The following is a 25,253-nucleotide window of genomic DNA, read 5'->3' as shown; positions in this document are numbered from 1 at the left end:
ATATTTTAATGCGAGCCTACCAAGTTCACATTTTCTGAAATGATATGCAAACTCAAACAGCTCACTTTCAAAATTTGCAATTCTCTGAATTTTGCATTGCAGTTCTGCAACCGAAAAAAAGGGCAGAAAATGTGGCATTAGGGGAAAGCATGCATAAAAACACCAATAGCGGTGAAATGCATTGTTATAAAAACCTGCTTGCAAAAATGTGCATATTTGGAGAAATGCACAATGAAATGTTGACAACTTTGTGAGAACATTATTTTTAAAAGAAACGAATTGCAAAGTGAAGCAGAAATGCAGCAAAGTGAACTTAAGCCTAGAAAAAAGAGAAGCTGACAGATTCATGCAGACCTACTCCTTTCTCAGTGTTGTTGTTTTTAAGTAAACGTGTTCTGACTGAGCCACAGAAACATAAGAAGCTGCCTTATGAAAAGTCAGATTATTTTCCCACCTGGCCTAGTATTGCCTGTTTTGACTGGCAGCAAGTCTCCAGCTACAAAGTCTTCTTGATCCTTTTTTGAACCTGGAGATATGCAAGGGACTTTCTTTTAAAAATCTTGTTTCACGTCACCTGGAAGTCACGTGATCACAAATGATTCTACTTTATTAGTCAGTATCACAACTCAAGTTGCTTCTTTAAATAGAAACTTCCTGAAAGAGAAGTTTGACCTCACTAGAAATGTTGGCGTTTTGCTTCATCACAGCCTTTGCAAACCTGGATTCCTCCAGATGTTGTTGGGACTCCAACACCCATCGTCACTCGCCATTGGCCACACTGGCTGGGGCAGATGGGAATTGGAGTCCCAAAAAGCTGGAGGGCATCGAGTGAGGGAATGCTGCTGTGTCACTTCAATTAATTTGCAGAGTATGTGTATATAATCTTGACTAAAGAAAAACATTCTTTTATCTGCCTTTGCCGCTTCCAGGTCAACCAAGTACGCTCCCGCCTGCCCATAAGCATGCATGATGGGAAGCTCTCCTTATACCACAGAGGAGGCCAACTGGTTGTGGAAACATCATTTGGTCTGAAAGTTTACTATGACTGGAACTATTACCTAGTGGTGAAGGTCACTCCAGCCTTTCGGAGCCATATCTGCGGCCTCTGTGGCAACTACAACGGGGACCCCAATGATGATTTTATGACATCTTTGGGAGGCTTTGCCACCGATCCTGTGGAGTTTGGCAGGAGCTGGAAGGTGGAAGATGGTGATAGCCAATGCAGTCATGGCTGCCATGGCAAATGCTGGCGCTGTTCTCCAGAGATGGCGACCAGATACAGAGCAGAGACTTATTGCGGCCTGCTTACTAAGCACAGAGGTGGCCCGTTCCGACATTGCCATGCCTTGATTGACCCCAAGCCCTATTTGAATGACTGTGTGATTGATTTGTGTGCCTTTGAGGGCTACAAGCAGATATTATGCCAAGCACTGAAGACTTACGCTGATGCCTGCCAAAGAGAAGGGGCAGTGATATCTGCCTGGAGAAAACATGCCGGCTGCCGTGAGTACTGCAGAGCATTCATGGAGAGAGGGATCAAGCTACTTATGCAATTATGGGCACCTAGATGAGGGTCGTATTGTAGTATTTATTATTTACGTGTGAAATACATATCCTGCCCTTCCTCCCGAAGGAGTCTAGGGAAGCAAACGCACAAAAGATAAAGTCATTAAAACATCTAAAATATATAAGAAAGTTTCCAACACAGATGCAGACTGGGAACGATCTCTGCTTAAAAGGCTTGTGCAAAGAGACAGGTGTTCACTAGGAATCAAAAGATAACAGAGGTGGTGCCTGTTTAATATTTAATAGGAGGGAGTTCCCAAGGGTAGGTGCTATGACACTAAAGGACTAATTACTATATTGGACAGAATAGTCCTCCTGATAAGATGATGTCTGCAGGAAACGCTCTCCTTGAGAGTGCTGTGATCAGTTGGGTATATAAGGGGTGAGATGATCATCTAAGTAAGCTAGTCCTTGAACTTAGCCCAGTATTAATTGGCAGCCGGTGCAATTCTTTCAGCTGCATCATAACATGGTGGTAATATCCTGCCCAAGTGAGCAATTGAACTGCCACAGTTTGCACTTGCTAAAGCTTCCAGACTAACCTCAAATTCAGCCCTGCATAGACCCATTGCAGTAATGCAACCTGTGGTTCCAGAAGGGAATGTGTTTCATAACTGAAATACTGAAATACTGTGCACATATATGGGCATATATTAATTAAGTGTATTCAGGAATACACTATCATAAAATAAAATAAAAAGATTTGACCCTGCTATTTAGCTAAAAGGCTCTCCCGCAGTTCAATAATCCTGAACCACCGGGGGGGGGGGGATGGCTACTTTAGTTTGATAGATAAGCTTACAGCAAGGATGGGAAACCTATGTCCCTTCAGATGTTCTTGAACTACAGCTCCCATGATCCCTAGCCATTGGCCTTGCCAGCTGATAGGAGAACCCTGATTTAGAACCTCAATGTATTAGATGAAATGTTGCTATCAAGCAAAGATAGGGCTTTGTGTAAGAACAGTGGGTGTGCTCACCTCTGCTTTCCTTTCTGCAGCCATGTCTTGTCCTGACTACAGTCAACACATGCCCTGTGGCTCAGCATGTCCTGCCACCTGCACCAACCCTGATGCTCCAAAGCAGTGTCACCTGCCCTGCGTGGAGACCTGCCAATGCAAGGCTGGCTACGTGCTGGATAGTGGCAAGTGTATTCCCAAAAACCGGTGTGGCTGCGCCTACCATGGTCGTCTCTATGCGCCCAATGAGCAGTTCTGGGGTGACCAGCAGTGCCATCAGCGGTGCTTGTGCAGGGCGCAAGATAAAAAAGTGATCTGCCATGAGTCCCGTTGCAGGGAGATGGAAGGGTGCCATGTTGTCAATGGCATGAGAAAGTGCTACCCCACCTACTATGGGACCTGCACTGCTGTGGGACAGTTGCATTACGTCACCTTTGATGGGTTGCGCTATGACTTCTACGGGACCTGTGTTTATCGCCTGGTTGAAATCTGCCACAAGAGAGCAAACCTGACCCAGTTTCAAGTCCTGGTTCGGCATGAAAGGAAGGGACACAAGGATTATCCTGCCACCAAAGCCATTGAGATCAAAGTCTATGGTTTTACAATCACAGTCAGCCATAGTAAAGTCTTGGTGAGTGCACTTCTTCTGCCCTTCTGCTAGAACTCATGCAATTTCTTGGATTTATCAATCACTTCTTATTTCTGAGGTTGATTATTCAGTATGAAAGGAGCAAGCAACCCAAACAGGATGGTTTATTCACAATTATGTATTGATGTGGAGCTTTTAAAGTTCTTCTGTCTCCATAGTATCTTCTCCTAGGGCTAGGCACAACTCATCATTTTCATTTATGTATTTGCTTCTTTGTTTGCTTTCTTTTATATCCACACTTTCTTCCATAATGGAATCCAAGGTAGCATACATGAACAAAGCTATCAATGGTTACCAGTCATGATGACTATGTTCTACCTCCACTCTTAGAGACAGAATGCATCTGAATACCAGTTGCTTGGAAGTGCAAGTGAGAAGAGTAGCCCTGTTGCACTTGTATCCTGCCTGTAGGCTTCCCAGGGGCATCTGGGAACTAGAATAATGAACCAGATGGACCATTCTCCTCATCCAACAGGGCTGTTCTTGTGTTCTTTTGTTCCCAAATATCTTGACTTGCAAGTTGAATACCTACAGGTGGTCCAACTATGTGTTCATTTATTTGCTGTGGTGGTTAGGACTGATGAGTGTTATAGCCCAAAACATCTGGACAGCATCCAGTTGGGGAAAGTTTATCTAGCACATTACTGTTTACTTAGACTGGCAGTGGCTCTGAGACAGTGATTGGCAGGCAGAGTCTTTCCCATCACCTACTGCTACCTGGTCCATTTGAGTGAAGGCAAGAACTTTTCCCTGAAAAGCATGTGTTGTCCCACATCTGCTTTATACAACATCTCTAAATTCTTTTCTCTCTTTCTTTCTCCCTGCCTCACCTACCTTTTCCAGTTGAATGGGTTGTTGGTCCACCTGCCCTACAACATTGAATACAACAAAGTTGCCCTCTACCGCCACGGCTGGGATATTGTGATCACTACTGATTTTGGTTTAACTGTCGCATTTGATGGGACTAACAATATCCGTCTCACAGTGCCAGGAGCCTACAGGGGTGACGTGTGTGGCTTGTGTGGCAATTTCAATGGGCGGGCAGATGATGACATGACTCTGCAACACAGCCAAGTTCTGACAACCAACCCAGGGGACTTTGGCCGAAGCTGGAAAGTTCGGGACATCCCAGGGTGCATTGAGAAGGAGAAGGAGGCCTGTGCAGACCTTGTGAACATTGAACACTCACAGAAGACGAGCAAGGAGTGTGGCCTCCTGCTGGACATGCGTGGCCCTTTCAGGGAGTGCCACAGCAAGGTGCCACCTCAATCATATTTCAAAGACTGTGTCTTTGACTTTTGCTCCAACAAGACCAATAAAAATGCCGTCTGTCACATCATCTCCTCCTATGCCGCAGCTTGCCAAGCATATGGCACCAGGGTCTATGAGTGGAGGTCTGCCAGTTTCTGTAGTAAGTTTATGGGCAATAACCTTGCAGAAAGTGAACCCCCAGTTCCTGCCAAGGAATGATGAGTACATAAACCCAGGCCAGTTTTCAAAATTATTTTATTTGATGGAGAAAGTGGATAGAAAGTTTTCCCCTTTCTCAGTACTTAGAACTTGAGGTCGTCCACACTGATTGGCAGGTGATTCAGGACAAATAAGAGGAAGAGCCTATGTTCACAATATATGGAACCTGTTGCTACAGATTGTGGTGATTGCCACTTGCATACACACAATGGGGATTTGACAACTATCTGTGGAATGAAAAGTGGTATATAAATACATTGTAATATGTTATGTTCATCATCAATGATAGCTATAGTCATGATAGCTATAGGTGCTGCTGGAGAGCCTGATGGGAAAACCAGTTTCTTCATCCTCTGCTTGTGGACTTCTCAGAAGAATCTGGTTGGGCTTTGTGGAAAATAGGGTGTTGAATTGGATGGACATTTTGATCTGATTCAGCTTATGCACTTATTCCTAGAGTCAGGATTAGGAGATCTCCCTGTTAGAAACAAGATTTGGAAATGTCTGAAATTAGTATCTCTTCCTACACTTACATTTTAGGTTGGGGGGATTAGGAGAAGACGCCAGACTAAGTGGGGTTCAACCAGGTCAATAATGTCTTCCTGTCTCTCTCCAGCTCCTAAATGCAGCGCAAACAGCCGCTATAAAGTCTGCACCAGCAATTGCCCAGTGACGTGTCTCAGCCTCTTTAACCCAGTAGCGTGCACTACTAGATGCCACGAGGGATGCGAATGCAATGAAGGTTATGTTCTGAGTGGCGACCAGTGTGTTCCCATCTCCCAGTGTGGCTGTGTCCACCAAGGCTTCTACTACAAGGCGGGTGACTCTTTCTATCTCAACGGATTCTGCAAGGAGCGATGTGTATGCCAAGTAGGTGGCATCATGGACTGCCACCGTTCCTCCTGTGGTCCTAATGAGGAATGTCGTGTGGTGGAAGGTGTCCAGAAATGCCACTCACTTGCCCCCAAGAGGAGTGGCTCTTGTCATGTGGCTGGTGACCCACACTATCTCACCTTTGATGGCACCACATTTGACCTCCAGAGCAATTGCACCTACACCCTGGCTAGGAGCTGCACGCAGAAGACCTCCCTTCAGCCCTTCTCTGTCAACGTGGAGAATGAGAGGCGGTCCAGGGGCAAGGTCTCTGTGACGAAGGTCGTGTCAGTCACAGCTTATCAAAACACCATCTCCATCTTGCGGGAAAAGAGAGGCATTGTCCTGGTAAGCCTTTGTGAAACGGAGAGCAATGGAACATGGTTGCTTGGTCAAAAGACATGAGGTGTTGAATATATAGGGTGAATGGTTGCAGCAATGAGGTTGTGTAATGATATAGCTATGGGTAATGATGGAGTCTGCGGATGGGCTGTAGCTCAGTGCAGAGAATCTGCCTTGTATGAAAAAGGTTCCAGGTTCAATCTCCAACATCTGGGGCTGGCAGAAACCCCTGAGAAACCCTGGAAGGTTCCTGCCAGTCAGTGTAGACAATACTGAGCTAGATGAACCAATGGTCTGATTAAATATAAGACAGTTTCCTATGTTCAAGATGAGCACAGTAGAACTGATGTGTGGCTGGTGGGCAACAATCAATATATAATAGTCATATTAGCAAGGCTAGATCTAGGTTTGAGGGAGGCTTTGGGAAAGTCTCTACAGGTGGGCCCCCTACTTCATTAGTGAGTCCCTGTGGCCAAAGCTGGCAGCAGCAGCAGCAGCACTACAATCAGTGTTTGGCAGGGCCGTATTACCCATAGGTGCTAGGGGTGCGGGGCACCCAGGTGCCAGGCTCTCAGGGGCACCAGCCAAGAGTCCGGGCTCTTCTGCTGTGGGCGGCTCTGCGCCGTGAGTTCGGGGGCGACCAAGCCAGTGAGACGCTGAGGTGGCCGGCCAGGGACTGGGCAACCGGGGGGGGGGGGTGCTGGGTGGATCTTTGCATCCTGGCGCCACATATGCTTAAGATAGCCCTGGTGTTTGGGCAGCTTAGCAACACTTTTTTAAATTTTTCTGCTTTGACCACAGAGTAAGTCCTTGACATTACAGGAAATCTAAAATGGTGGCTCCAAGCCATCCAGCACAAGGGGTCCAGGGCAGGTGTCAGTACAGTGATGGGCCCTGATTGCAATATGGAGATCCTAGTGTTCAGGGATGCTACATGCTAATGCTAGGTTTGCACATATAAGGAACATACGTAGAAAACAGACCAATAAACAAGGGCAAAAGGTGAAACTACATCAGATGTTGGTTTGGACACATCAGAGGAGTGGCCATTGTCTTAAACTGTCTGCCTGCCTGATTCTCACTAAATTTCCACTGCCACAGGTCAATGGTGCAACCACCTACTTACCTTTCCGGTTGGTAAGTGATGGTATGTGGGCGTACTACCATGGTGACAACATTGTGATTCGGACAGACTTTGGCTTATTCGTCTCTTTTGACCAGCTCTACCATCTTGTTGTCAGAGTACCTGAATCCTATCAGGGCCAGACCTGTGGCCTATGTGGTAATTATAATGGCAGATCCAATGATGACCTCTTCCTGCCCACTGGCTACCCAGCCTCAAGCGTCCAAGTCTTTGCAGCTGCTTGGAGAGTGGACGTCCCCACGGCTGTCTGCGCAGATGATTGTGCCGCTTCAGTATGTGGTGCATGCAGAGAGAGCCGGAAGGCCAGCTATGTACACAGCAGTCAATGTGGCATACTTCAAGCCCCATATGGGCCTTTCAGTGCCTGCTTTTCCACCATCAACCCTGCAGACTTCTACAACAATTGCGTGCATGACCTCTGCAAAGCAAGAGGGAACACTGTTATCCTCTGTCGGGCTATCCATGCCTACGTCACTGCCTGTCAAGCTGCAGGTGTCAAGATCAAGCCTTGGAGGACAGCAGCATTCTGCCGTAAGTCCTCCTATAGAACTAGCTTTCTAAGGCCACGGGCACCTAACCCCACTTTCACAACCCCTGCCAGCATCCTTCTTGATCTGTGCACACTAGTATCTATTAACAATCTCAACTATACATCCAAGAACAGGTATTACCAACTTGTCTACTCATAGTCCAGGCTTGGTGATGGAAGCAGCAGCATGTAACATCCCAATTCGTACTTTGCAAAACAATGGTAATTTTCCAAATGCAGTGCTGCAACCCAGTGTACAAAAGTGCATATACTAGAGTAAAGTGTGCATAAAACTTCATATATTAGGGGAAAATAATTCACAAAGATGCTTTATATTAGGGGGAATAGCTTTGCAAAAATGTGCATGTTAGGCAAAACTGCATACAAAATTGTGCATATTGGTGGGGGGGATCACATTGAAATGTTGTTGAGTTTTCCCAATGACTTTAAAAAAAGAAAAAAAGCAAACTTACATGGAACTTAAGATGGGAAAAACAAGGAACTGGGAATAAACAAAACTGGGAGATTTACCAATTCCTATTCTCCATCTGGCCCCCCATACATTGTCAGGTGTGAGGCAGCTGAGTCCAGTTTTGGGGAAATGACCTCATTGTTCAAATTTGTACCCTTGATTGGCCAAGTTTGGCATGTGGGATGGTGATTTCTTATCCATGGTGCAGACAATACTGAGCTAAATGGACAAAATGGTCTGAACTGACTCAGTATCCTAGCTCCCTATGTTCCTAATACAAACTCATCTTCCCCTTTCATATAGTAACTTAATTTCCCCCAATCTTCCTTGCAGCTATGAAGTGCCCAGTCAACAGTCACTACGATATCTGTGTCAGAGCTTGCCCCAGAGGTTGCAGAGAAGCAGTCAGCATCACCAAGTGCTCTAGCAACTGTGCCGAAGGCTGCCAGTGCAAAAAGGGTTATTTTATGGCTGGGTATCATTGTGTGCCTATTAGTCAATGCCGGTGCTTTCACCAGGGCACATGGTTTAAGGCAAGTGACAAGCACTTTCTGAAAGAACAAGAACTTGTTATCCCAATACACAAGCTGGCTAAACTGGAATGCTTGAATTTAAAGGCATTTTGTTCAGTTGGGCTGTAGTTTCTCTAGAAAGATCAGGAAGAGATGCTAGTGTGTGTGTGTGTGTGTGTGTGTGAGAGAGAGAGAGAGAGAGAGAGAGAGAGAGAGAGAGAGAGAGAGAAGGAGAAGAACTTTAACACACACACTTACAAACAGAGGCATAACCCCAGCTGCACACTCACAGATTGTTCTTGTTAAGAATTCTTCTGCGCAAGGGGAAATAAAACCTGAAGAAGGGTTTTGCTCCAACAGGAAGCAGAAGGCTAGCTGGGATGTTTATGGAGCAATGGGAAGAAATAATGTTTTAGAGGCAGAAATGGGAGTGGTGTAGGTTCCAGAAGCACATTTGTGGGTGTCACACGTCCCTGAAGTTTGTTAGGCAGAGCTTTCAGTGTGGTGGCATTCATGTTTTGGAATATGCTCCCACTGGAAATTAGGAGGCACCAACTATTTTTTTCTATTTTTACTCAATGATGTGATGAAAGTATTTTTTTTCCAGTGTCAAACTCACACACATAAATTTGCAGTTGGGTCAGCAGAACTGTGATGATAACATATGGAAGATACCATGTAAACTCACCATACGTTATATGATTTCAAACATGGCTAAATGCAAGAGTCACCTGCTTTCAACACAGCTCCTAACTGTGTTTTTATTGGCAGGTTGGAGTGAAGGTGATCACAGCCAACTGCAGGGAGCAGTGTACCTGCCATCGTCAAGGTCGGGTCGTGTGCACACCTCTACCATGTGCAGCTGGACAAACCTGTGTCCTGAGTAATGCCAAGTGGACTTGTATCCGGCAAGAGGGCCATTGCACCATTTCCCAGGGGCACATCTTCACAACTTACGACGGGGTCTCTGGAAAGGTTCCCCCTGTAGGGTCCTATGAGATCTCCGTGCTCATCAACGCCAAGTCTACATCTTGGTTCCGGGTGGTGATTCAGCTGCAGAAATGTCCCGCATGCCCCACACCCCTTGTGGTCACTGTCACAATCTATTTTCACAAGCTTATTGTGCTGGTGAAGCAGGACAGCTCAGTTACGGTAAGAAGTAAAGAATGGAAGTTGACAGAACTCATATTCTATCAGCCATTATACCTTTCAGTATCCACTTCTTATTTCCACAAAAGCTTTCTTCCCAATCAACACACCACCATCTCACCACCCACTCTTCCCACTAACTTGTCGTCCTTTTTATCTATCTGCCCTGAAATGCTGTAACTAATGAGCATTAAATTAGTGTATACAGTTGCAATAGACACTTTATAAGGGTGGGCTTAATTCTCTTCAACCAGCCTTCCATAGGATTCATGCCAGAAATGGGCAGGGCCAAAGCCAATAGCGGGAAAAGCAATAACTGACAATAGGTGGAGCCACTCTACACTTTCACACATGCATGCACCATACCCACCCACATAAATACACACATCATACATTCAGCACTCATCACACAGTCAGTTGGCAATAGAGATGCTGGTTGGATGAGACTAGTCTGACATAGGAAAGTGTTATATGAAAACTCTGGAGAGGTGAATGCATTGAAAAATGTAGAACATAGAATTGCAGGGGCACAGAGATCAGAGAAAGAAACAAAGATGTTAAGAATTGCCACTGAATCAGCAAATTTAAGGGTAGTTTTGCTCAAACAAAATGCCCAGGGATATAGAAGGCTATCAGTAGTTTTCTTAGGGGCTAGTGACATAATTCAGTGTGTTTGTCAGAGAAAGAGTGAGCAAGTGAATAGATACACTTCTGAGTCATAGGCAATGGCGTAGTTGAAACTTAAGTTGAACTCGAAGGTCCTCTCAAGAGAAACTTCTATACAAATTCAAAGGAAAATGAAAGGAATTTTGATAAGAGTTTCAAAATATATGGGTATGTATGTATTCACATACATTTCTGGAAAGGTTCCTTAGCAAATGTGCTAGATGTATGATACAGAAAATGGAGGGGGGGGTGGTAGTCTAAGGCCATGAGCTTTAGAAGTTTTGTGACAAAAGCTTGAAATTGATGCAGCTTGCAGGATCCAATGCAGAGGTTTAAGGGGTAGGTCATGGTCATATCATGGGGAAGAACAGTGAGTTTAGCAGAAGCTATATCTCTCCAGCAACCACACATCTTCTAAAGTTATATTGTTGTTCTCTTTGTTTTGTCTTTATCATCTGTAGTAGTTCTAAATGACCAGCTGGTTTACATGTTATAGGTTAATGGGCACCCAGTGCATCTTCCAATCCAGCCCTCAAAGGAAGTATCGATAAGCCTGGCTCAGGACTTGGTGACAGTGGCACACAGATCAGGTGTGCGGGTTCTCTATAGCACCAGAGGAGACCTGACAGTGGCCATCAGTGGTGAACTGGCCAACAAAGTATTCGGAGCCTGTGGAAACTTCAATGGGAATGGTGCAGATGACTTGCGGTTACCCAACGGTAGAGTAGCGCACACCATTACAGAGGTCATTAGCCACTGGCGAGTCACGACAGCTATGCAAAATGGTATGTAAAGACAGAAACTTAATCAATTTCCCCCCCAATGCTTGCATGTCTTATTTCACTAATCTATTTAATGATCCCCACCGCTTAAGCCAATGGGCAAGGGTGCAATCTCCCCCCCCCCAAAAAAAGCAACTGGGACATAAATGTTGGCAACTGGATACTTGGTTGTTTAAGAAAGTAGGTTTCTACTGATGCCATTTATGCTGCTCTGTTGAGCATCTCAAGGTTGCACCCCATGACCCAAGCATGGAGGAAGAAGGAGAAGAACGAACAGTTTATTGGGGCCTATTGATCATGGAAGACTGGGCCTCAACTGTAAACACATTGCCATTGAGGGGTGTGTGTCAAATTGTAGCTCATGCTTGAGGGTGTTAAGGTAAACTTATTTCCCTTTCTCTATCTATGATTTCTGCTCTTCTTTCCTCCTCTTTTCTTTCTTCCATTATTTCATCTTTGCTTCCTTTTAACTCTTTTCTTGCTTTCTTCTCTTCACATCCTTCCTTTCTTCCCCCTCTCCACAATATGTTTTTCCCTAGAAGCAAGACTCAGTCTAAACGAAGACTTCCATGGCACTGCTTGAGAGCCAGCAGACTTTTCCACCCTGGTGCTCTCCAAGTGGTCTGGACTACAGCCTGACCATTGGTCATCCTGGCTGGGGCTGCCTAGAGTTGTTGTCCAAAGAATCTGGAGGGCACCAGATTGGGGAAGAATGATATAAAAGTGCTTCTTCACCATCGTAGCTCTGTGGTAGAAAGAATGTTTTGTATGCAGGAACGGGCCAAGGGGAAACCTACTCTGACCCATGCCTAGAAATAGGGTTACCATACGTCCAGAATTTCCCAGACATATCCAGAATTCTGCATTCGTCAGCAGCGTCCAGGCAGAAATCAACTAAATGTTCGGGAAATTCCAGGCGTATGGCAGCCCATGTTGGCAGTGCTGATTTCCCCTTAAAATAGCTGAAAAACAGCAATTTTATGACACGAGTAGAAGTGTGGGCAAGCCTCGACAGATTTATTAAATCCTTAGCAATGGCTCTTTAGTGTCTCCTGTTAAGAACAACGCCTATACACAGTTTGGAATTGCCCACCATGATGCATGTCGAAGTATGGGTATACTCCCGCAAGGGATTTGGAATACTGTTGTTTGATATACAAGGCATTGAATGCTCTGTTATTCCCTTATATTTTTAGCTCGTTTTAAAATCCACTCCTACTGAAACCTAGAATCGAGATCACTTTTGGATGCCAACCCCTCTGAGGCAATATCTGGACTGGTATCGTGACAGAAACAGCTTCTCCCTGGCTGAATCCCAGGGATAGGACAGGCAGCTGGTCTCCCAAGCACAACGGAACACCTCTTGCTGTTAAATAAATGTGCTTCCCTGCAGCAATGCAGATCAGGTTCACCAGCTCAGAAATGCTGAGCTTCAGCCCCACAGATATTGCACATAAGTTCGGTCACTAGCTAGCCTCTGCTTCCTTGAATTTGCATTGTTTGATGTTTTCAGTTTGTTTCACTAGCTTATTCACATTTGACTCAAAGTGTCACATAGCATACATAGAGGGGTCCCTCTGCCAAACAGTACAACACATTCCAATCTGATGTGTGATAGCTGCTCCCCAGGTACACAGCAAAGTCTCTCTTGGTTCAAGGCTACAGCTGTCTTTGGGGCATGGCAACGGGCGTTTCACAGCAATGTCTTGACCCAGACCGAATTGAATCTAACAGACAAATCAATAAAAAGCTTTTGGTAAAGGTCTTGCATTTGTGTGAGTCCATCTTGACAGCTTTTTGGCAAAATAATGATTTTACACAGCTGCCTGGGCTACAGTGCTGGTCAAAGAAGTACTGAGAGTACCACCAGGCCTCGATGGTTGTAGCTGGCATTTGGGTCAGTGCTATTACTTCCACAAGGACGTAGTCCATCAGCAACTGCCCAGGTTTTCCTGGTTTGGAGTGTATGTGCAACACGTAGGATTGCTAGACAAGAACTGGTAGTCATGTTTGGAAAAGTATTTAGTGAGAGGGAGTAAATAACCCCAATTCATTGTTTCTGTAAGCTGTTTTGGAAATAGAAAAGCAATAGAAAAAATGTGTTAAATAAGCAAATAAATCGCCTCATAAGAAGACTCCCACAGGACTGAGGGTGAAGAAAGAGGCAAAAATTGACCTTATGATCATATTTTGGTGATGCTGTTCCTCATGGCCAGTATGTAAAACATGACAACCATTCAAATGGTGGGTGGTTGCTAATACTGCCTCCAACTCTTTCATTTTTCTCCTTCCTCCAATCTTGATCAACACTTAAAGGCTCAGGCTTTGTGCCAGCACTGCCCTTCCACAATTTGCCCATGTCACCTAGACCTGTAGGCTGTAGACCAGCCTTTGTCAACCTGGTGCCCTCTAAATGTTTTGTAGTACAACTCCCATCACGAAGTGACCACTCTCGATCCTGAGTGAGACCCTGTCAGCATATAAAACCTCTGCTCAGAGATCTTTAGTGGTTGCCAATTTGTTACTGGGCCAAGTTCAAGGTTACTAGTGGTATGTAAAACCCTTAATGGCTTGAGACTAGTTTATTTGCAAGATCACCTTACCCCATATATGCCCATTTGACCACTGGAACTTGCACTGTTACAGATGCTGCATATTACTCGTCCCACACTTATCTGAAATTGACCTTTTAGTGTGGCAAGGACTACACTTATTCTCTGCCTATTGAAAACAGGCAGGCCCCTTCACAAGCCTATCCAGACAAAAATATGTTGACATGTTTTAATCTTTTTTACTATATATTTTAATTATCTTTAACTGTTTTCGTTGTTTTCAAATGGTTTTATTGATAATTTCAATATTTCTTGTAAATTGCTTAGAGGTTCTACTACAATCAAGCAGTGTATAAAAACTTTGTTAAATAAAAATAAATTTTCTTAGGGTTTTATATTACTTTGGGTTTTGTGCTGCATTACACTCTTCCAAACAACATGTTCATACAAACTGAAATGAGCGGGACATTATCTCTTCTGTGCCCACAACACACCCGTTCATGTGGCTCCACAGCAAACGAAACTAGGTGGTCTCAGGTACAGGAAAGATGGAGGCCCTCTGGTCACAGTATCACATTTTTATTGTCAGCTGTGGCAGGGGGGAAACTGGGGACAAGATAAGAAAGGAATATTGCTAATGGCGGTGAGTTCAGTCAGAGTAAAAAGACAAAGCTTCCTCAGAGCTCCAGGCAGCAGAGCCTAGGGATTGTTTCATGACAGACAGCTTGCATCTGATACACAAAATGGAGGTTATTGCTCTCCAACTTCTCAGAGGCAAATGCGACACATGTTTTGAATAAGCAGGTTCCATACAACTAACACCGCTAGGTGACATATGCAAGAGGTTCTAAGGGTGCGATATATCATCACAAGCATGAAGTAATATTTGAGGTTCTTCCTTTACATAGCTTTTTGTTGTTTTTATTTACCTCAGAAATTTTACCTCAGAGTGGGGATGGCCCTACAATTAGGCGGAAGTTAACCAGGGAGGGCAGCAGCAACAGCCACCTTTCCTGAATCCCCAATAATTCCCCTCAGTGTCCACATGGTATCTCATAATCTGGCCTGCTGCCTCAGGGGCAGTGAGGAATATTATCCTGCCACCAACGCTGAGGTTAAGATTCAACTGCCAGTCTGGAACATGAAATGGGTAAGTGGGATGGGTGGGGGGCCATCTTGTCCTTTGTATCAGAAAGGAAACTACCTTCAATCATTGCAGGTGCATTTCAGCTAATACGTGCAGTACATGAACTGAATTATTCACAGTACAATCTACTGCCCTGTTCTGGAAAACTCATCTCATTCCTCAGTTAGTTTAACTGCTAGTCAACCTGAGGAGACTGTCATGGCTGGTGTACTGAAGGGCCTGTTCAACAGCAGGGTCCTGACTGAAACATTCTCCTCAAAGAGGCTGGCCTGGTTCCATTTTTCCAAATGCTTCTTGCCTGTGCCTTAAAACTCTTTGTGTTGGTTTCGGGGTCCAGCTGCTTCAATCTATTCACATGTTTGCCATTTTATTTTATTGTACAGTTGACTGTGTTTATCGTAAGGCCCCCTGATAATACAATGTTTAAATAAAAACATAAATTGAAGCACCTCTTTAATCTAGCCTTTGACACAAGAGATGTGTGCTTTCAGGACTCACCGTATTCCTGTGATGGTAATCTGTTTTAACTGTTTTTAATTCTGAAATTTAAATTGCTGTAGTCCACCCTGGGGCTTGCTGGCAAACAATGGGTAATATATTAATTAATTAATGTATTAATTAATACAGAAAGCTATGCCTAGTATTCTTTCAAAACTTTCCCAGGAACAGTGCTGAGGGAAACCTCCCCCCCCCCCCATGTACTCATCCAAGTCATTGTTACATATTTAGACTCAAGATAGATTAAGACAAAATTAAGCCAGATGTCTTTATTAGGCACAATCTGTTCCCTCTCACATACCTTTAATTAAAAGATCTGAAGAAATAGATTTACTGAACAAAATCATTCTAATGAGATTTTGCCAAGGATTACCCAAATTATAGGATTAAATTCATCATTTCACCATTCTCCCAAACACCAGTTTCCCCTTAGTATAATTCAATAGCTTCAGTCTAGAACTTTCAGTTTACCAAGTGAATCTTCTCTCACTCCACACTGAGAAGGAAAAAGAGAGAGAAAGTAGCAGTTAGAACATAAAATGAACTGAACCAGTGGTGCAGTTAGGCAAAACAATGGTCTTATGGAACATCTCTTTTTTAGGTCCTTCGAAATGTCACCTTTTCTGTTTGGGATCCCTCCAGTCCACCATACTGAGTGGAGCTATAGACTTCCACCCTCAAGTCCCACCTGGTGGCATTGCTAGACCAAACAAGCCTCTGCTTTAGTAAATTTGGTGAAGCTCCTAATAATAATAATTGCTGAGTTTGCTCCCATTCAAGGCAGCAGGGGAAGCCCTGTGCTCCCTTGGTGTTCTTTCTTTCTTTCTTTCTTTCTTTCTTTCTTTCTTTCTTTCTTTCTCGCCAGGATTCTGAGCACTGCCATGTGCCTGGATCTACCTACTTTTTAATTTCCAGAATGCACATGATTATAGTGTTTCTCTGCGGCATCATGAGAACATAGGAAGTTGCCTTATTCTGAGTCAGACAATTGGTCCATCTAGCTCAATTTTATGTACCATGAGTGACAGCAGGGGTTCAGATAGGAGTTTCCCCCAGTCCTGCCTGAAGGCACCAGGAATTGAACATGAAACCTTCTGCATGCAAAGTAGATGCTCTACCACTGAGCTACTTCCCTTCTCCAAATCAAACTGCTCCTGTCAGAGATGTCTGCTAGAGGAACTTGGCCCAGGCCCACCACAAGCCTTGTTGCCTGAAACCTTGTTTTGCACATTGATTAATAATTGGAACATGTTGCACAGGAAAATAATTTGCAAGATGCATATTGGGCGACACACACAAAAGGAGTTGATTCAAGTGCTTGAGAAATTTGATAAGATACTAATTAAGAAGTCATATCACAGTGGTTCTTCACAGTCTTTTATTTTCCCTTTTCTAAGTCATTTTATGGTTATTTAAGGAGAATTTTTGGACACCCTTCAAAGTCAACCAATTTAATTTTCTCCGCTGTTCTTAGTAATGAATGTTGTATTTTAACTTTGTTATTGTATATCATTTTCTTCTTGTTAATTGCCTTGTGGGGCTTGTTAGGGGTGAATGTTGGTGGGTGGGTGTGTATCTAAGTTTGCTGACAGAAAAGCACAGAACATTTATGAAAGAAGCCCATATGGCTTGCCTCATTGCTCTTCATTTCATACAGGTTTTCCCATTCATGTCAATAGAAGGGGCAATGCTACCTACCCATACGCATGAGAACAGAGAAGAGTTGCTTCCACTGAAATGAATGGGTAAACCATTCCAGTTGGGAACTCCATATATATATTTGAATCCCATCACTTGCAAGGGACTGTAGAATTCCAGGGCATTTCTGAAGATCCAATTGGCTGGATCTCATCCAGTTTTAATAAATAGTCTGTCAGACCAGATTCCAATTTTTCATCACTCTAATTTTGTTAGTTTTGTGGTTTAGATAGAACCCAACACATTCTTTACTCCACTAGAGGGCCTGCTACTGCCTTCCCCACCAGTGGAGCCAAGTAGAAAGCTGCCAAGTTCTTGGTGGTGGCAGCAAAAAATCTGTATTGCTGTGTTACAGACAAACTTTTGAATTGGATCATCCTGGTGGTGAAATGTGGGGAGGGGAGGAGAGAGATAGAGAGATTTGGAACCTCTTATGGGGCACCATATCACCAACATGCTTTTGCGATTGTCAGCATAGCTCTTTTTGATGGCCTCCATTCAGTCATCCACAAGGAGGAGCATTTAAAAGCTAACTTACCAGGGGGTGAAATCTCTGGCTGTCCAAGATGTCAACAACCCAGGAACATCAATTACTTTCACTTGATTTGGGCCAATTAGGTCATCCGTCTGATCATTGTTGAAGTTTCCACATGCCCCACATACTTGTCCTTTCAAATCTGGACTAGCAGTCACCTGCACCCCTCCAGCTAGGTTCAGGTTTACTTCAACTTGAGGTGAACTCAGGGTGATGACTTCACCAGACAGATTAAGTATTATTGACTCTGTGATTTTGGATGGGATCTGAACTGGCAGCCCATTCACCTGAAACACACAAAACAGTTAAACAGGACAGAGAAAAGAGAAGCATACAGTGAAACAGGGTTCTCTTCCAAGTGCTTGCCTTCAAACTAGAGCTATAAGGTTTAACTGGTTTAATCTGGAAGATTGGGGGTGGGGTACATGTGGCCAACCAGAGGTTGTGGGATTACAACTCCCATCATCTTTTATCATTGGTCATGGTTTTGGGATGATGGGAGCAGGAGTCCATTAACATCTGAAGGGTCATAGGTTCCTCATTCCTGCAGAGTATACTGATTTGTTGATGACTGAGAGCAGCCTTGGGGGCTAGACCCTGCACCACCAAATGGAGTGGTTAGGCGAATGCTGCTGGTCCCCATAAATACCATGATTTTTGTGGTGGCAGCCATGTTTTGTTTTTGTTTCCTACCCACATTGTGATGGAAATTCCAGTTCAGATCAAGGGAATGCCCAGATGGAAACCCAGACAAGGAGGGCCCTGGGAAAGCATCTTTCATTTTCCAAGGGCACCTAGAACAGCTCTGTTAAGGGCCCCATGTTTGATTACATTTATATCCTACCTTTTCTCCAAGAACCGTATGGTGTTGTACATGATTCTCCGCCCCAGGCCCCTCATTTTAGCCTCATAAACCTTGTGAGGTAGGTTAGCTATCCCACCCCGTATTTTAGAAAGCCTTGTAAGAAGCTGCTGCAGAAGAGTGAATGTGACTAACATCATGAGATGAACTGGTGCCTGAATGGTGATACCAAAGGGGCAGTGATTCTTTGGGGAAGCTGAGGCCTAGGCATTTGATCAGACTAATTTTATCCTTGGATAATTGTAGCTGACATAGTAGTAGTGGCTAAAATAGGCTTGCCATATTTCAAAAAGTAAAATTTCTTTTTTAGGAAACCACCGTAGTTGTTGAACTTTGGTTTTGTGGTTTTTTTTTGTTTTTTTAAGGAAGCTTCCTCTTTCTGGCTAGGCCCTGGGTGGCATATTTCAGTTCTGCAAAGCTGGGCTGTTGTGGACTCCTTCACAAAGGGAGAGATTTTAGATTTAGATTTGCAGAGTTGGAAGGGACCCTTAGGATCATCTCGTCCAACCCCCTGCAATGCAGGAATCTTTCACCCAACACATGGGACTCAAATCCACAACCCTGAAATTAAGAGTCTCATGCTGAGCCTCAGAGAGAGAGAATGCTTAACGCACACACAAAAACAAAACCCTCCCTGCTCAGAATTCCTTTCCTGACAGATGTGGAGCATTTCAATTCAAGAGATCGGGGGGGAGGGGCAGAAAACAAAACAAAACCCGGGTTGCCATACGTCCGGGAAATTCCTGACATCTCTTAAAATTCAAAAAATTCCCCCTGGACACCATTTTAGGTGTCCAATTTGCTGGCATGACCATAATTTTCCAGACGTATGGCAAGCCTAGGCTAAAACATCCAGGACCAAGGTGAAACTGTTCAAACATCCGTGTCATTTTTGCTACGGCTAGGAGGAGTAATGTTGCAACATTGATACTATGAAAATGTTGGTGAGGGATTTTATTTGCCATTACATTTACCTTACGTTGCTTCTTTATTATGGCTGTTAATATGAAATTATTATCGCAATTGTTGATTTTATGATGTTGTGTTCTCATAAGCCAGTTTGAGCATAATTTTGTGTGTGTGTGAGAGAGAGAGAGGGGGAAAGTGGCATACAACTAAAGTGATTGTGGTGATGATGTTTATAATACAGTGACTGACCCAAAGTCATGGCAAAGTGGGGGATAATAAAATAAATATTGTATAAATAAATATTTTAATACATAAGTAAAACTTCTCCCTTTCTTGTACAGCTTTCTACTTACCCAGGCCTCCTTCTGTCTATTCACAGTAATAAATAGACCCTTGTAGAAGAAATAGAGCAAGTTGGCAGTGACTACTCCATTGGGTGGACATGATGAAACTTCCACAATCACACGGAACCAATAATCAGAGTTGAAGTCACAAAGGGAAGTCAGTTGAAAGGTGCCAGGAGCAGGGACTTTCCCAGAAAGGCCATCAAAGGTGGATAGCTGAGCTCCAGGCATCAGGGAGCAGCGGGACTCTGTTGGGAAGATAAGTTTGAAAATATACAACCTGAAGTGTATGGAATTTCAAAAGCCTAAGCCTTCTGGGGCAGGATGAAACCAGGACATAGCCCTCTTCTATGTGGAAGATTTGGAACTAGTAGTTTAAGAGATCTGCTTCCTCCTTAGTCTTCTCTTTACTAGATTCAACATAACCAGTTCTTTTAGACTTTCTAGATAAGACCTTTTATAATCTTTGTTGCTCCCCTTGAAGCCTTTTCTATTTTGTAAATAACCATTTATTGTGGCACTCTGAACTGTGACTCCCTACTTAGAAACATTGGAAACTGCAATAATCAGAGCCATTGGTCCATCTAGCAATATGTTGTCTATGCTCACGGGCAGTGGCATTCCAAGATTTCAGGCAAGGGACATTTCGTGGTTGACCGGGAGTTGCTGGAGACTGAATGACCTTGAAAAGTGCTTTTTTAAAATTTCAAAGGAAGTTTCCATTGACACCAATGGAGGGCTGAATCTATAATGCCCTGTCAATAAGGAACCCAAGAAAATATAGAGAAACCAACAGTGTTTACCCCTCTATTCACAAGAACAAGCAATCATCAAAAGTTACCTATCCTGTTGCATCGCATGATGCCATCGATCACCTCGCAAGTTTCTTCTCCTTGGCAAGTGATGGCCTCACACCTGAACCCTCCAACTGCAGTGCAGATGCATTTCTCCTTGCAGTCATTGAGCACCACAGGTTCATTAGGCTAGGGATCAAGAGATAACAATAGCATAAAGGGGGAAAGGGTCAGAGAACACAGCCTAGAACCACTTGGGGAAAAAAGATTTCCATAGTAAAGGAAACCATCACTGAAAACTAAGGACGAGCTGGACTTGATCTGGCCACTGGGCATTGAGACCAGAATCGAAGCCAAATCTGAGTACAACAACATTCTCGCTCCAGCAGCAGAGATAGAAGCTAGCCATGGTGACTAATAGCCATGGATAGCTTTCTGTTCTGGAAATATGTCTAATCCTCTTTCACAACCATTCAAGTTAGTGGCCACCACTGCCTCTTGTGGGAGTGAATTCCATAGTTTAACCAGAGATGGCTGACAAAAAGGGTTGTGTATAGGCAATCCAATACTGTCCCCATCACCACCACTGCCTCCCTCTCCACATACCGGGAAATATCTGCCACGCTCAAAGCAGCCACACTCATCCAAGGAGATGCATTTCAGGCCATCAAAGAAGAAGCCAGGATCACACTGGCAGCCCTCAACACAGTATTCCGGGCATCGAATGTGGTCAGTCAGTCCAGCACAGTTGGTTTCACAGATGTTGGAACAAGTGGTATAATAACTGTTGGCAGGGCAAGTCACAGCTGCAAGAAAAAGGACACAGAGGGTTAATCAGTGGGTCCCTCATATAGCAGAATCAGCAGAATTAAACCTGCCTGCTTTGGATGGGCATATGTGATGCTGGCCAGAGCAATGCTAGTCAACAAAAAGACCAGGTCACAGCACCAATGAGATTTACCCCTTAGAGAAGTGGAAGAAAGCAATGGAGGTTGATCCATTAGAGATGATAAGATGCTAGCCCCACAACCTCAGTCGGCCCCCAAGTGGTGCTTGCTTGCTTACAACACCTTTTTACTTACAACAAGTCAGCAATGGCTCTGCCCGTCATTGCCCAAGGCACCACTTACTGCTAGTCTCCCTGGCTTGTGCCTTGCCTGTCTCAGTGGGTACCAACCACCACTGGAAAGAAGGGAAAGCGGAATCAAGGGTCTCTTGGTACTCACGACAGAAGGTTGCACTTCTCCAAGGCTCAATAGTGACCCTGGCCTCCTGGCAGGCTTTCATGTAGCTCTGGAGGCTCTGGCACAGGATCTGTTGGTCACCACCTCCTACACACAGGTCATTGATGCAGTTGTTCAGATATGGCTCGGGGTTCACTATGGCATGGCAGGCACTGAATGGACCATTGGATGCAGTGAGGAGCCCACAGGAGCTGGGCTGTTTGAAAGCTTCTTTCTTCTCCTCCGCACAAACTGAGCAGCCCTCTGCACCACAACCATCCGTGCAGGATACACCCAGGACTGGAATTTTCCAGGCGGCACCAAATTCATTCTCATCAGTGACCATGGTGCCATCAGGGAGCTGGAGATCATCACTCTGGTTTCCATTGTAGTTCCCACACAAGCCACCTACATAGTCCTGGTAGATGCTGGGAATAGTGACTCTCACGTGGGAATACAGGTCGTAGGTCAGTGCAAAGCCAAAGGAGGAGTCTATTGTGATACTTATCCCGTGCTGAAAGATTCTGAGATGCCCAGACAAAAGATTCACAGGAAGGCGTTGCCATACTCCATCCACCTGGACAAATAAAGGGGATTGGCCTACTGAGTAAGGTGTGCTATGCAGAATAACTGCCAATCTAGCCAAGATGCCATTCACACAATTAGCATCTGGCTACTTGAAAATATATTGCAAGCTCATATGGAATGGACCTCGGCAAGAGAGGTAGGGTCTTTAATGTTTTTGTGCTTTGTCATCGTCCCAAAACAGGATGGGTCATCTGCAGCTGCTATTTCTGTTGGGCTAGAGAAGGAAAGCTTCCATTCACTCAAATGGGATCTCTTTTCCAATGCAAGAAGCAAACACAGGGAGGGGATGATTCAGATTTGAAATTTTAGCAGTGGGTGGGGGTGATGGTGATGATGATGATGTGTTAGGCCTCCCTACTGCACATACTCACCCAGTAGGGTACAAACTTGGATCATGCTACCAAACCTGCAATTGACTTCTTAGAACCATTCATGTGCCTGAAAACTACTTATTCTACTCTGGCCCTAAAAGAAGGATGATGAGCAAATTATCTCCAAAACAATCTTCTAACCCATAGGCAAATATCTCAGGATGATTAGCAGGTGGCCTGATCCTGGCTACAGAGTGAGTAAGAGATGAACGCCCATCCCACCAAGCTTGTTGATTTAGCAGCATGAAGAGACTCACCAGCACTACTCCCCATTTGTTCCTCAGCAAAACAAGCTGCCTGTCAAGGACCTCCACATAGACCATCGTGGGAAGTGTGATCTCCCCATTGCCCCAAGGCTCGTTCTCGATAATAACAACTAAGGGTTTCAAGCTCTCGGTTGGCTTCTGCAGCTTGGTTAAGACGTAGGTGCAGGTGCCCTGGAAGTTAATGATTTGGCCATCAAAGGTCAGATAGAGGTCACCAACCACCGAGCAGGTGGCGTTTCCAACTGCGTGGCACTTGTGGTACCCTTCCACCGTTTTGCATTCTTCATTGGGGGTGCAGGGAGTGGTAACACATACGACGTTTCCACCAGCCTGGCACCTGCAACGTTCCTCACAAGTTGGATAGAAATCTTCCAAGGCTGGATAGTAGCGTCCCTTGTAGAAGCAGCCACACTCAGACATAGGGACGCAAGTGTCAGAACTCCTGACGAAGCCCTCATTGCACACACAGCCCTCCTCGCACTTCTCCGGGCATCGAGGCGGGACTTGCAGGCTGCTGCAGGTCTGGTCACAGGCCTTGGTACAATGTTCATAGTGACTGTTGAGCGGACAGGGTAGGGCTGCAAGTGCAAAACAGAGAGGTTAGCCAATGTTATGCTTTAGTGGTCTGGTGCAAATCTTGCATTTACAAAGCAGTAGAGGCTGGTCCATTCGGGACAATGTGGACCTGCCCCACCAAACCCGGCCTGGCTTTACCCAGCCCCACCTGAGTGTCTTCTTACTTCCAGCCATTGCACTGGGTTGCAATAGCTGCCAGCCTCCTTCCCGTAAGTCTTTGTGTTGCCCCATAAAACGCTGCAAGGAGGAGGATGGGGAGAAAACTAGAATTTGTTGTTTCCGTTTCTCATTGTTTCTGGCTCCAAGTACTGTTGAGCTCCCTGCCTTGCTCACTACGAATCCTACCATCACTGCTAAGAGAGGATCGATGTGAAGCCACATCACAGGTGCATGGTTGCTAGAGTCACAAGCAGGGGATGGTATGATATCATATTCTCTCACCTGTTCTGGCAGGAGGGGGAACAATAGAATGTGGAATCATATTTTTCCTGTCACACTTTTCCAGCAGAGAGCACATTGTATTTTGAATTCGACTATGAACTTTTACAACTTTAAAGGATGGTTGCTTGGATCTGTCTAAAGCCCTGTAGCCTGGGCAAGACATTTATTTGACTAAACATGTGAGTGTGTGTGTTTATATGGTCAATTTGAGAGTTATTTCTTTGTTAAAAGAGAAACATAGAAGGGAGATGATGAAAGTCTGTCTGATGGGCTTGGAGAGTTACCTCTTTCTTCTCTCCTTTCTTCTCCTCTGTTTCTAAACTGTTCTTTTATCTGCACTGTTCCCTCCTCTCATTATCTGCCCCTAGACTCTGCTGGAAATGAACTTGACCTTCCTAGCAGGAGCTGCTTCAAACAATGGAACACTCACGGCAAAAGGTTGCAGACCTCCAGGGGTATATGGTGACCCCAACAGCTCGGCAGTCTGCGGCATAGCTGGCGATGGCCGCGCACATGAAGGCATAGCGTCCCTTGTAGAAACAATAATCGTAAATGCAATCTTGGAAAGCGCCCTCTTCGTCAACCTGGCCGTGGCACTCCCGGAAGGGCCCATCCTTGGCCACAATAAGCCCACATTCCTGGCCTGCTGCACGCTGCTGGGCAGCTAATTCTTCCATCCCTGGACATTTGGGGTCCACTATCTCCTTGCATTTTGGGTCAATGTTCTCAATTCCACTGCCGCCAAATACTGGCCTATCGGGAATGAGAATGCTCCCAGGCACAAGGGCATCATCTTCAGGGTTCCCGTTGAAGTTTCCACACAGGCCACGCAGGATGTCAGCATAGGTGTTGGGCACCGTGACTGACACCTTGCTGTCCCAGTTAAAGGTCACCATGAGGCCAAATTTAGTCTCAATCACAGCATCCTGGCCCCTCCTATATAACTTGATTCTTCCTCCAGCTGCACTAAAGGGAAGGAAGGTGAGCAAGCCTTCGACCTAGGAAGACAGGAGAAGATGCTGCTGTTGAAAAAATGAAAAGGATATTTGGAGCTCTTGTTTCCCACCCCCATAATCTCAACAGGAGGTGTGGCAAACTCCAGTCCAGGGGTCTAGTGTGGCCGTGCAAGTCTCTATCTGACACCTTTGACCTTTCTGCGTTCACGCACCCAGCCCCTGATTTGCACCCCCCTTGAGTGCTCTTGCCTGGTTGGAAAGCCAAACTCCCACTGGTATATGCCCCAATGTGGTCCTTTCACAACTTAATAGGGAGGAGGATGTGGTCAGAATTAGTTTTCATTGGCTCTCAGCCAGCGGACAGTGGCCACAACACAACAG

At 44.9% G+C, this 25,253-nt stretch overlaps 2 protein-coding genes across 2 annotated transcripts in view; one reads left to right on the top strand and one right to left on the bottom strand.

Annotated features, from left to right (window-relative positions):
* Positions 1-850: 850 nt before the first annotated feature.
* On the top strand, positions 851-13,686 carry LOC310850026 (IgGFc-binding protein-like). The gene is made up of 9 exons (XM_083751032.1): positions 851-1,503; positions 2,566-3,155; positions 4,017-4,584; positions 5,260-5,864; positions 6,960-7,533; positions 8,337-8,536; positions 9,287-9,667; positions 10,827-11,115; positions 12,309-13,686. The coding sequence occupies exons 1-9, from the start codon at positions 963-965 to the stop codon at positions 12,332-12,334; spliced, it is 3,774 nt and encodes a 1,257-aa protein (XP_083607158.1). The 5' UTR covers positions 851-962; the 3' UTR covers positions 12,335-13,686.
* A 1,762-nt stretch (positions 13,687-15,448) lies between these two features.
* Positions 15,449-25,253, bottom strand: part of LOC310850020 (IgGFc-binding protein-like) — a 31,317-nt gene continuing 21,512 nt past the window's right edge. The window contains exons 15-22 of the mRNA XM_083751023.1: positions 24,347-24,914; positions 22,891-23,477; positions 21,678-22,251; positions 21,058-21,257; positions 20,499-20,640; positions 19,667-19,905; positions 17,546-17,829; positions 15,449-15,805 (exon numbers count right to left, since the gene is read on the bottom strand). Coding sequence (XP_083607149.1) covers positions 15,796-15,805; positions 17,546-17,829; positions 19,667-19,905; positions 20,499-20,640; positions 21,058-21,257; positions 21,678-22,251; positions 22,891-23,477; positions 24,347-24,914 — 2,604 coding nt within the window. The 3' untranslated portion in view covers positions 15,449-15,795. The remainder of the gene's footprint in view (positions 15,806-17,545; positions 17,830-19,666; positions 19,906-20,498; positions 20,641-21,057; positions 21,258-21,677; positions 22,252-22,890; positions 23,478-24,346; positions 24,915-25,253) is intronic.

This window comes from Podarcis gaigeae (assembly GCF_964106915.1).
Source record: "Podarcis gaigeae genome assembly, chromosome: 8".
Lineage (NCBI taxonomy): Eukaryota > Metazoa > Chordata > Lepidosauria > Squamata > Lacertidae > Podarcis > Podarcis gaigeae.
Note: the sequence above shows the minus strand (reverse complement) of the source record. Positions and strands in the feature narration are given on the sequence as shown.